This window comes from Cynoglossus semilaevis, chromosome 19, assembly GCF_000523025.1.
Source record: "Cynoglossus semilaevis isolate Cse_v1.0 chromosome 19, Cse_v1.0, whole genome shotgun sequence".
Lineage (NCBI taxonomy): Eukaryota > Metazoa > Chordata > Actinopteri > Pleuronectiformes > Cynoglossidae > Cynoglossus > Cynoglossus semilaevis.
Genome location: NC_024325.1, coordinates 13,858,504 through 13,869,967, shown reverse-complemented (window position 1 = coordinate 13,869,967; position 11,464 = coordinate 13,858,504). Strand labels below are relative to the sequence as shown.

The 11,464-nt window shown below is 42.7% G+C and overlaps 2 protein-coding genes across 2 annotated transcripts in view; both read left to right on the top strand.

The window, feature by feature from the left end:
* Positions 1 to 4,383, top strand: part of slc6a7 (solute carrier family 6 member 7) — a 7,688-nt gene extending 3,305 nt beyond the window's left edge. The window contains 10 exon segments of the mRNA XM_008333140.3: positions 367 to 505; positions 601 to 735; positions 838 to 941; positions 1,026 to 1,150; positions 1,577 to 1,689; positions 1,798 to 1,935; positions 2,024 to 2,123; positions 2,768 to 2,886; positions 3,475 to 3,648; positions 3,776 to 4,383. Of these exon segments, the coding sequence (XP_008331362.1) occupies positions 367 to 505; positions 601 to 735; positions 838 to 941; positions 1,026 to 1,150; positions 1,577 to 1,689; positions 1,798 to 1,935; positions 2,024 to 2,123; positions 2,768 to 2,886; positions 3,475 to 3,648; positions 3,776 to 3,946 (1,318 nt within the window). The 3' untranslated portion in view covers positions 3,947 to 4,383.
* A 798-nt stretch (positions 4,384 to 5,181) lies between these two features.
* The window catches only part of rb1 (retinoblastoma 1), a 17,370-nt gene continuing 11,087 nt past the window's right edge, over positions 5,182 to 11,464 (top strand). The window contains exons 1-19 of the mRNA XM_025065856.1: positions 5,182 to 5,279; positions 5,493 to 5,609; positions 5,697 to 5,816; positions 6,819 to 6,939; positions 7,070 to 7,164; positions 7,335 to 7,469; positions 7,915 to 7,953; positions 8,057 to 8,106; positions 8,244 to 8,354; positions 8,672 to 8,820; positions 8,921 to 8,998; positions 9,903 to 10,012; positions 10,099 to 10,176; positions 10,380 to 10,467; positions 10,573 to 10,689; positions 10,795 to 10,851; positions 11,127 to 11,158; positions 11,261 to 11,337; positions 11,426 to 11,461. Coding sequence (XP_024921624.1) covers positions 5,197 to 5,279; positions 5,493 to 5,609; positions 5,697 to 5,816; positions 6,819 to 6,939; positions 7,070 to 7,164; positions 7,335 to 7,469; positions 7,915 to 7,953; positions 8,057 to 8,106; positions 8,244 to 8,354; positions 8,672 to 8,820; positions 8,921 to 8,998; positions 9,903 to 10,012; positions 10,099 to 10,176; positions 10,380 to 10,467; positions 10,573 to 10,689; positions 10,795 to 10,851; positions 11,127 to 11,158; positions 11,261 to 11,337; positions 11,426 to 11,461 — 1,693 coding nt within the window. The 5' untranslated portion in view covers positions 5,182 to 5,196. The remainder of the gene's footprint in view (positions 5,280 to 5,492; positions 5,610 to 5,696; positions 5,817 to 6,818; positions 6,940 to 7,069; positions 7,165 to 7,334; positions 7,470 to 7,914; positions 7,954 to 8,056; positions 8,107 to 8,243; positions 8,355 to 8,671; positions 8,821 to 8,920; positions 8,999 to 9,902; positions 10,013 to 10,098; positions 10,177 to 10,379; positions 10,468 to 10,572; positions 10,690 to 10,794; positions 10,852 to 11,126; positions 11,159 to 11,260; positions 11,338 to 11,425; positions 11,462 to 11,464) is intronic.

The following is an 11,464-nucleotide window of genomic DNA, read 5'->3' as shown; positions in this document are numbered from 1 at the left end:
GCTCCTCAGTAAAACCAAACTGTGATAAAAACCATAACACATTCTCTTTGGCCGCTCCTGCCTCTAATGAACAGCTGGGTAGTTTTTTAAAAAATGTTATGAACTTTATTGATCCCACACTGAGGAAATTCTTGTGTTAACATGGATGTGCTGCAACAGGCTGCCCATAGGGGGCGCCGAGTATGTGGTTGCTGAGCCTTCAGGAACTGGTTAAATCTGGACATTGTCATAAAATGTGAAGGAACAGAAATCACAGATATTTCCTGCATAAATATCCAAACGCTGCAGTAAAAAACGTAACACCAGGTGAGGTGGTTGGTGGCGCTGTAACATAAATCTCTGTTTGATGCCTTGCTCGTCTGACAGTGAACGGGTGCTGGGCGTGGTAAACAGCGAGGGCCTCCATGACCCGGGCCCCGTGCGGTGGCCCCTGGGTCTGTGTCTCCTGGCGGCGTGGGTCATCATCTTCCTGTGTATGCTCCGAGGAATCCACAGCTCCGGCAAGGTGTTGTTACTGTGTCACTGTGTCAGGTCTCACACACACACACACACACACACACACACACAGACTGACGACTGTCGTCCATGTCGTCCTCTCAGGTGGTCTACGTCACGGCCACGTTCCCGTATTTTGTGCTGATTGTTCTGGTCATCAGAGGAGCGACACTAGAGGGCTCTCTTCAGGGCGTGGCGTTCTACCTCACCCCAGACTGGCAGCGGTTGGCTAACGCCCAGGTAGCTGCCGACCCAGACGACGCTAACACGCCTGCCAGGTCCGCACTTCGTCACAAATAAAAAACGTAAAAATGTTTTTTCCTCTGGTCCTGATCGGTGCAGGTGTGGAACGACGCAGCCTCACAGATCTTCTACTCTCTGGGCATCGGCGTCGGCGGGCTGCTCTCCATGGCTTCGTACAATAAGTTCGACAACAACGTCATCAGGTGGGTGTGGCCTCTTTGATCTCCTGGTCGCCCCCTGGAAACGTCAGTCTGGTAACCAGTGTTTTTTTGGGTTTTTTTTTTCAGGGACACGTTGATCATCACCATAGGAAACTGCAGCACCAGCTTCTTTGCAGGATTTGCCATATTTTCAATCCTGGGTCACATGGCCTGGAGGAAGGGCGTCCCAGTGTGAGAGGTGGCAGACACAGGTGGACACGTCAACTACCACGACATCAGTTCATTTATAAAACTTCCATAACATTGCTGTCTATAATTGCATTGGTTCCATAGAGTAACAGTTAGCACGTCTGCCTTAGAAGCAGAGAGCAGAGATGTCCTATGTCCACATACTTGGTGCCTCCAGGGGGCAGCAGATCTGCTGTTTACCCAAGAATTTCCCAAATATGGGATCAATAAAGTTCAAATTATTATTATTATGTCAACAACAAGCCTGGTTGAACCAATCAGGTGATGAGCTGTCATTGTACCTATCAAATCTCCAGATTCTTGCCAGTACACATCGCTCCTCTTTCCTAGGACAGTGAAGGCATCGCCGACCTTACTCTGCTCTCTGATTGGCTCATCTCAGTGAAGTCATTTCCATGTGTCTTCATCCTGTACTGTTTTACCTTTAGGTCCTGGTTTAGCCTTTGTTGCTTACCCAGAAGCCCTTGCTCTCCTGCCCGGCTCAGTCTTCTGGTCCATTTTGTTTTTCCTCATGTTGTTTATGCTTGGAATCGACACACTGGTGAGTTCCACACACACACACACACACACACACACATACAGAGGTTCCCATCAGCCGACGCGTCACTTTTATACACTGAATCTTCTGCTTCTGTTTGTCGTCTGACAGTTTGGAAACATGGAAGGAATCACCACGGCCGTGATGGACGAGTTCCCACAGCTCCGACGGAACACTCTGCACAAGTCCTTGTTCTTGGCGGCGCTGTGTTTCGGCTTCTACCTCTTTGGCCTCCTGTTAGTGACTGATGTGAGTGTGTGTCGTCGTCGTTGTGTGTGTGTGTGTTTTTTGTTGTCATTACTGAGGTTCTTACCCACTGATCCATGACTCTCTGTAGGGGGGCATTTACTGGTTCACCCTCATTGACTCCTTCAGCACCAGCTTCGGCCTCATCATCATCACCCTCTTCATGTGCATTGGCATCTCCTTCTTCTATGGTACATCATCTCAGCGCCCGACTCTGACTCAAACCTCTGACTGTAAATACACTACAGTGGAACCCTGAGATACGAGGAATTATCTAGTCACCAGTGGCTCAACCCAGGGCTGGCATCCATTCAGTGGTACGATAGGGAGAGGCCGCGGACTCTGATGTCAAAGCAGCTGCAGAGTTCGTCACAAACCTTTAGTTTTTTATAAAATAAAATCAAAAATATATAGTTATTTTTATTGGGGAAAATGCAGTCAACACAAAACCTTTAGTTTTTTATAAAATAAAATTTAAAAATATATATAGTTATTTTTTAGTGGGAAAAATGCAGTCAACACACGAGTTCCATTGTGGAACCGATTAAACCAGTATCCTCGAGGTTCTACTGTATAATGTATGATGAACACAGACCAACCTAATCAAAATAATTAGAAAGCTAATTATCCTCTCTGACTGATTAGGTCCTGGTTACTGATTACTCTCTGCATGATTTTCTATTGAACTGAAAACCACAGCGGTTTCTGTGGTCGTGTCATTGGTCCAACGTCAGCAGCATTGGACCAATGACAGCGGCAGCAGCTCCAACATTCTGTTCTGACACTCAGTCTCAGGACCGTTAATAAATTGTCGTCTCATTGTCTCCCAACTCAGGCGTTAACCAGTTCTGTGATGACATCATCGACATGATCCAACACTGTCCGCCCTGGTGCAGCAAAGTGTTGGTTTACTTCAAAGCCTGCTGGGTTTTCTGCACTCCCTTTCTCCTGCTGGTGAGTTTGGGTTGATTAACGTACAACTTTCGTATCTTGTTGGTAGCATTAGCCTTTTTTCAAACTCAAGGCCCGGGGGCCAAATGCGGCCCGCTAAGTCATTTTGTATGGCCCGTGGGAGTAAAAAATAAAAAAGCATTTATTAAAGTCCATGCAAGCAGAGTTTTCTAACCTGATGAATTTTAAGTTTTTTTTTTATTGATGATAATAATGAACAATATTTGTAATTTGAATAAATAATAATCAAATGCAGGAACATGTATTAATACATTACAGAGTAGTTGCATTAATCCATTTACAACCAACCCTCCAAGGGGAACTATATTGGTGATGTACCCCCCCGCCCCCCACAGAAAATGAGTTTGACACCCTTGCTCTAGTCGTTACACTGTGCTCCACACTTCTATGAATCATGTGAGAGACAGAGACTGAAGTGGAAGCTGACACCAGTGGATCCTCCTGCAGCTGGATTTCTCCACTGACCTCGTTGTTTTCTCTGCTGTTTCTGTTGTCAATGTTTAAGGTGAAACCTTCCTCTGTTGTTCTTCTTCTTCTTTTCTCCCCCCTCTCCCACCCCTGGGGCTGTAGTTCATCCTGACGTACATCTTCATTGAGATGTACAACACTCCACTCAAGTATGGCTCCTACGTGTACCCTCTGTGGGGCAAAGCTCTGGGCGTGTGCATGGGTGCGACCTGCTGCCTCCAGATCCTCATCTGGGCCGCCGTCGCCATCTGCAAGGAAACAGGAACGCTGAAGGAAGTCAGTATCACCGCCACTGTCGCTCCGTCAGCTCCGGCCTCTCACACACACACACTGTAGCCGTGATAACGTTCTGAACACGTAGAATCTTTAATCTTTAACCATGGTTTTTTTTTTTTTCACGCAGCGTTTCCAGAAGTCCATCCGACCGCTGAACACGTGGAGGTCCAACAACACAAACACCACCAGGCTGGAGGTGGAAAGCATGGAGCCTGAGAGGGTGGAGGGGCCGTTCACCGTCACGCTCACTGACATGGACTTTACTGCCATGACGTGGGAGTCTGGGAGCCAGGCATGACCTTACGAGAAGACTCGCTTTTTTGTGTCATGTGATTTTTTTTTTTTATTAACTATCACGATGCTAAGGGCCCCGGCTGGGCCCTGGTGGATGTGTCCAAAGACTGTGTTCTGCAGGACAGTGTGGACGAGTTACTCTTTATTATTTATACAAAGGCGTATTATTACACAGTATTTTTATTGTTGTTTTTTTGTTTGTGTTTTTTAATATACACCACTTCAAGTTCCGCTTCTCCTCCTTTTATATGTGTCATGTGACAATCTTATTCTGTTACTATTTATTGTCTACGTAGTTTACTGCCATCTGCTGTCCACAGTTGTCAACACTGGACCGGTATTTAAATAATTACATGTTAGAGGAATTGGGACTGAAAGTGTCATCTGTAAATGATCTGAGGACAAATTCTAAACAATAAATGGATCCTGTGATTTTTAAAACTTTTGTGAACGTCTGTGTCTGGGGAAAATAGCAGTTGGAGGTGATTACATCTACCACTAGAGGGCAATAAGAGTACATATTTAGATCTACAGGCTGCGGAAAGAGAATCAAAATCAATGGATGACCAGCATTGGTTACCTGCAATGAGACGAAAACGACAAGTAACTTTTGTGTTTCCTGACCAGGTGAGATAATGTCATGATTATTTACAACGTGTGAATACGTCACAAGTCTTTGCTCATCAGCTTATTGTAGTTTATGATGAAATGAGAAAAAAAAGTGATTAAATCTTCCACAAGTCTTTGCTCATCAGCTTATTGTCGTTTATGATGAAATGAGAAAAAAAATAAGTGATTAAATCTTTCGCCCCGAAATATTTTTGGTTTTATAGAAACGGCAGTAAAATAAATACACACAGCTTACACTGCAAAACTTTGATTTGATTGCAGTGTCACGTCGGTAATAACACAATGACGAGATTTAAGTAGTTATTAAAAAATAAGTCCACATTTATGATATTAAGTTGTAATGTAACGGAAAGGTCGTAATCCCTCAATATTAAAACACTTTTAATTTTGTTATTGTCCTATTTTATCCCCATTTTCTAGGCTTATCCCAAGTTAATGTCACAAACAGTTCCATTTCTAGCACTCTCTTTGTTGTCACGCAGTAAATGACAGTAAATCCCTAAATGTGTATATATTGTTTTATTTATTTAATTATGTATGTATTATATAACCGTGTACAGAACTCTGTCCTTACATAATACTTTCTACTGTACTTCCTGGACCAGTCACGGCAGATAAACCTCCATGACTCTCCTCGGTCGCGCTTCACATGTAAATAAGCGGAAGTTGCATGGAGATTTTCCCGCGTTTTTGACTGCAGAGCTGGGGTGAGTTTGGTTTCGTATCATCACGTGACCCCTCAGCCAAAACAGACGTATACCGTTCACTTGCTTACTATCCATGTAGCTAAAATGAACAAGTACAAAATCTAACGGAGATACATTAGAAGTATGGATTACAACGTTTAAAGCTAAAGTAGTATTTATTCGACCAAACTGTTGACAACGTGCGTGGTAAAATGCCTCAAATATTTGCGGCAGTCACTGGGAGGGGCGGCGCATCAGCAGCGACAACGGCGCACCGCCGCGCGTTGCTGCGAAACAGACCGAGCGTCCCCATTCAGGAAGCGAGTGGGCTTGTGTTGTAGCGACGGAACTGTGAGGGTTTAAACTCAGTAAACATCATTTGTCTCCTTAGAAAGACACACACTCTGCTGTCGTACTTTAATATTTATATTTCAGCAGATCGGACTGTACGATGCCACCTAAAAAGCGTAATTCTGGGTCGACACAGAGCAAAGGTTTGAAGCCCAGCGCAGAAAATGCTCAAGCAGACAAGGGGAGTCCAGAGTTATCCGTTAAAAAGTAAGTGTAATTATTACGTCTAATTATTCTCCTTATTTTGTTTTGGTTGTTTTGGTTCGGTTTCAATAACTAGTATAGTTTTATGGTCAGTTCACCTCTCCTGTCGATGCAGTGTTTTGCTTCTAATTTGTTGTTATAAATTGAACTGTTGTTAGCTGTGACTAATCATGCTAGCTGCCCTAACAAAGCCAGGCCTGTGTGTAAATCAACCATAAAACTTTAGTTTAAACCTTGTAGTATAAAAACCAAAACATTGACATATTCTACGTTTAAACCTTGTAGTATAAAAACCAAACATTGACATATTCTACCTGTTTTCTGTGACATGTTATTTGTGATGCCGTTCTACTGTAATACTGACATTTCTGTTTGTCATGTTTGCCTCATCAAACGCCCTTTAAATTATTTTGCTTTTGTGTTGACATGTTATTCGTTGTAGCACACGTTTGTCTAACACTTTAAAACCACTTTGGTTTATTTTTATCATTTACAACAGATATCAGAAGTGAATGCAGTGGTTTTAGTCAATAAATTTAAAGCACATTGTATAGGATTATGATAAAATTATCATTTTTATTTGTTAAACACTAAAAGTTCTTAATAAATGCTTCACCTTAGTCGTTCAAAGAGTTCTTTTAATCATATTTAAAATAAGACAACATTAGATAGAGTTAGCTTTGATTTCACATGTTATTTATCAAAGTAATCGTTATGTTATTAATAAATTATTAAAATGTGATGTGTATTTTTTAGGTGCTAATGTTGCTTCAAAGAATTGAAAGAATTCATGCTAATATTTCATGAACATTTGTCTTTTTGTACGCCGTCAGTTAAACACTTTGATTAGTCTATTTTTATTTTATCAATGTGTTTTCAGGCTGCTGAACTGATACTGTACATTCATGTCATTTATGAGACTTCTGGTTCAAAAATAAAACATAAAAAAGTCAGTGATTACATTTAAACTAAACTTCACGTCCTGTTTGCGTCTCACTGTTGCAGACACGGAGACAAAGATGCAGCGTTCCTGAACCTGTGTAAAAGTCTGCAGGTCACAGACCTGGTGTGTGATCGTGCCTGGGCGCTGTGGAAAAGTGTTCAAGAGTCGACCAATGAGGCGTCTGTATGTACTGTGTCGTATACATTAAAAAAAAAATCCCAGTCATACTGTAATAAAATGTGTGATGAAACGTCATTAGTTCATTGATTTGATGGAAACGTTAAGGTAACACTTTTTTTTTTTCCTACTCCAGACCAGCCTGTGGGGGGGCTGTCTGTTTGTGACGGTGACAGACTTGGACGTCTCCTGTTTCACTCTCACTCAGGTCCTGAAAGCAGTCAGTCTGAAGTAAGTGTCGACTTTTTTCCACCTCAGTGCGTGTTAGTGGTGTGTATTGGTAATAATCTGGTGATACGATACGATACAGGGGCAATAATACGATATATCGCAATATATTGATTTGTTCATCAATGAAAATGCTCCTCTCCTAAATCCTTGTTTGTTTGTTTTTTTCGTAGCGTGAAAGACTTCCTGTCTGTGGTCAGGAAGATGGACGTGAACTTAGACACCATCACCACCAAAGTCAACGCAGCCATGACGCGACTGGAGAAGAAGTACGACGTGACTCTGGCCCTGTACCAGAGGTTTGAGAAGTGAGTGACCACCGCTGTCCTAACAATCCAAGAGTTTGTTGTCGTTTGTACGCTGAAGAAACATGGTTCCCTGTACAAGTGTGTATATATATACAAATATAAAGTATATTTAAATAATAAAAGTAAATGGAGACACAATAAAGGCTGTAAAAATGACAAAAAAGAAAGGAAATTCAAATGTCGCTTTCATGAAATTGTAGAAAAGGAGTTCCACATAGGTGGTAAATTTGGAGATACTATCCTTTAAATTTTTTGCTTTTTTTACGCTGAAGAAACATGGTTCCCTGTACAAATATAAATATATTTAAATAACAAAAGTAAATGGAGACACAAAGGTGGTAAATTGGGAGAGACTATCCTTTCAATTCTTTGATTTTTTTTTTATCTGTATGTTTTTATTCTCTCATATTTTTGCTTTAAGTTAAAATTTTTTTTTTTGTCCCAGGACTTGTAAGAGAATCTTTTCGCTGGTGTCCAATGAGAAGTAAGTTGAAAACGTCAACGTTCCTCCTGATTCCTAACATCCCGATGTCGTCCGTGGTGTTTTATCAGTTTAACTGTAACATCTGTGTGTCTTATTCTCTAAGGGAGCGGGAGACGATGAGGAGCTGCTGGACTATGTTTCTTTTAGCCAAAGGTTGGTGAAGGTTTGGACACGTCTGGCCACCGTGTCCTCGTCATTTCGTATCTTGTTCTTCGGGAATGGAACCTGTTCCTCTCCCTGTCTGAGGCGGCGATGCCCGTTCTCACCGGTCGTTTCTCTGCTGTTCACAGGGAGAGTGCTGCAGATGGAGGACGACCTGGTCATAGCGTTCCAGCTGCTGCTGTGTACGCTGGAGTTCTTCATCAAACGCTGTCCCGTCAGCCTGCTGCAGCCTCCGTACAGTAAGATGGAACATTCTTTAACAGAGTTCTCAGTTGGAAAATACAAGTATTTCATTTTCTGGAAAGGTTAGAAGATTCTGCATTGACGTTCAGTGTCAAGTATGTTTGACACCCCTGGGTTAAATTATCGTTCTCTTTGTGTGTGTGTGTGTGTGTTTGGTGGATTAACTCAGTCTTTACTTTAACCTTTATCAAATATACAGTTAGGATAAGCTACATGTTTGGACCACGACGAAGTCTTGGTTTTAAGTTTTGACCCCTTGACTGATTGAGTTTGACCCTCCTCACCCCTGACCCCTCACCCCTTTCTCTGTCAGAATCAGCCATTACTAAGGTCCAGAGCCCCCCCACTCGAACATCCCGTCGTTACCAAGGCAAAGCCAAGTCCATCCGACCTCCAGAGCCGGAGGTGGACGTTCAGCTGCTGGAGACGCTGTGCAAAGAGAATGACTGTAACGCAGAGGAGGTTCGGAAATCAGATTTTTTTTTTTTATGTCATTAAATATAAAATATTTTTCCGTCTTTCTGCTTCACTTCAGTCTTTTTCATATATCGTTCCACTGCAGGTGAAGAACGTGTACCAGAACAGTTTCTCCGCCTTCCTGGACTCGTTGGATCTGTCAAGATCATCTGATGTCCCTCAGGTAAGGTCTCAGTGTCTCTCTCTCTCCCTCTCTCTCTCTCCGCACGCTCGTTCATGTTTACTCTTTACGTTCATTGATGTCAGGATGGTGTTGACTCAAGCCGAGGCTGGGGGGCCGTTCACGTACAGTTATGACAACAGTGGAGACAGGATGCCACTGTTTGCTGACAGGCTTCTCAGTAACGCTCTCACGTACAGCACGGTGCTGTTGTGTTGCTACGGTAACAGTGACAGGTGGTGGACACCTCCGTATGGAGCAGGGACGTAGATTTAAAAAAAACCCTCTATGATCAGACAACAGTGTCACACCTGAGTAAATGACGTCTCAGTCTCTGTCGGTCCTGGATGGAACTGTTCCACTGAAGTCTGACATTTTTAAGATTTGGTTTTCAGTCAGAAACATGGATTTTAAACCAAAAGAAAAAATAATTTAATTTGTTTTTTTAAATGTGACATGGTGTTTTTCAACCTTGGGATCACGACCACACAAGGGCTCCCCTGATATTCAAATTAGGGTCACCTGAAATGTCTAGTAATTAATTTATCTTTATCAAGTTAATAATGTTTGATCCGGCCATCTTGATTGACGTCACCTGAAATGTCTAGTAATTAATTTGAAAAAACTGAATATAAATTCAGTTTAGTTTATCAAGTTAATAATGTTTGATCCGGCCATCTTGATTGACCACATGACTTAAATTTACCTGTGACAAAGTGACTCAAACAATGAGACAGAAAAGAAGAAATGATTCAAACTGTAAATAATATTTATGCCCCCCCCACCTGCAGCAGCTTTGTGCCATCAAGGGTGTTCCGCCCCCCCACTTTAGAACCACAGTCCTGAAAACATTGCTTTTATTTCTTGTTGATAATTAATTTGATGTTAATGTTTTCTTTCTCTCCAGTCCAACGACCTGGACAAACAGTATGAAGAACTCTACCTCAGGAGCAGGGACATCGACGGACGGCTGTTCTTCGACGAAGACCCGACTGTTCTGCTGCCAAAAGTGGAAATGTAAAGTCTGCTCCTGAAGGTGTTTATTGTCGACTGTCCAGCTGTTAGAATGTGAAGGTGACTCTCTCTCTCTCTCTCTCCCTCAGACTACAGGTGGAGAGAACACCAAAGAAGAACCTTCCAGATGAAGACGGCGTCATCATTCCTCCACAGACACCGATCAGGTGAGAAGTGACTTCAATCAGCTGACGACAGGTCGACTGAGAAGGACTGAAGTCCTTCACCCTGGACTGAGGACAGAGGGCTGAGGACAGGGGACAGAGGACTGGGGACAGGGGACAGAAGACTGGGGACTGAGGTTGTCCTCAGGACTTGGTTCAGGACTTTTAATGTCTGACCTGTTTCCCTGTCTGTGTCGTGTCTTCAGGGCGGCCATGACCTCCATCCAGCAGTTGAGAGGCGACCTCATCTCCACTGGAGACACACCATCCACTACACTCACCACATATTTCAAAGTGAGTGAAAAAAAACGGTTTCTATTGAAGAGAAATTCTTTCAAAATAAAAACATCACTAGAAAAAAAAATAATTTTCCTAAATCTGTACAAACTCCTCATTCAGAACTGCACCGTGGACCCGACGCAGGGCGTGCTGAAGCGTTTGGAGATGTTGGACCAGAGGTTCAGCCAACGATTTGGTCAGGCCGTCGGACCACGCTGCGTCCTTCTTGGAAATCAGGTGAAAAAAAAATAAAAAATGAGCTGAGGTCTGAATGGAAGTGGAATAACAACGACGTCTCTGTGAGATGTTCACGTTGACCAACATTTTTATTTTGTCTTTCAGAGGTTTACCCTGGGAGTCAGACTGTATTACAAAGTCATGGAGGCCATGCTGAAATCGGTACGGTGGCGTCTGCGGTTTACTGCAAGTTCTGTTTCTAACTGAAAGTAAAAAAGAATCGATCAGATCTTTGTTTACTGCGAAACAAGTCAGGAAAATATTCAAATTGATTATAAAATGTTTTTGCCTGATATGGCTTCACGTCCACCTAGGGTACCCTGCCCCTTACTTTGGGCACCACTGAGATAGAAGGTGATTTTGTATAACAGAGAAAAGGCCAGGTGTCTGTGCTCAGTTTGTGTTTCTGCTCTGAGATTTTTCTTGAATTTTTTCAGGAAGAGAAACGACTTTCTGTGCAAAACTTCAGGTATTTAATTTATTTATTATTTGTTTAAATTCTAAGTCATAAAAGTGGTAAATATTTATCAGTGGCTCACGGCTGGGTCTGACTGACCCTGGTGTCTTCCAGTAAACTCCTGAATGACTCCACCTTCCACACCTCTCTGCTGGCCTGTGCTCTGGAGGTCGTCATGGCTACGTACGGAGGTGAGTGTCAGAGAAAAAATCTTCAGACCAATTACTGAAAAACGGACCCAACTTTGCCCTGACGCCACGGTTTTGTCCTCATGTTCAGAGAGCAGCTTCAGGAGCGGCAGGCACCAAAAACCAAGCA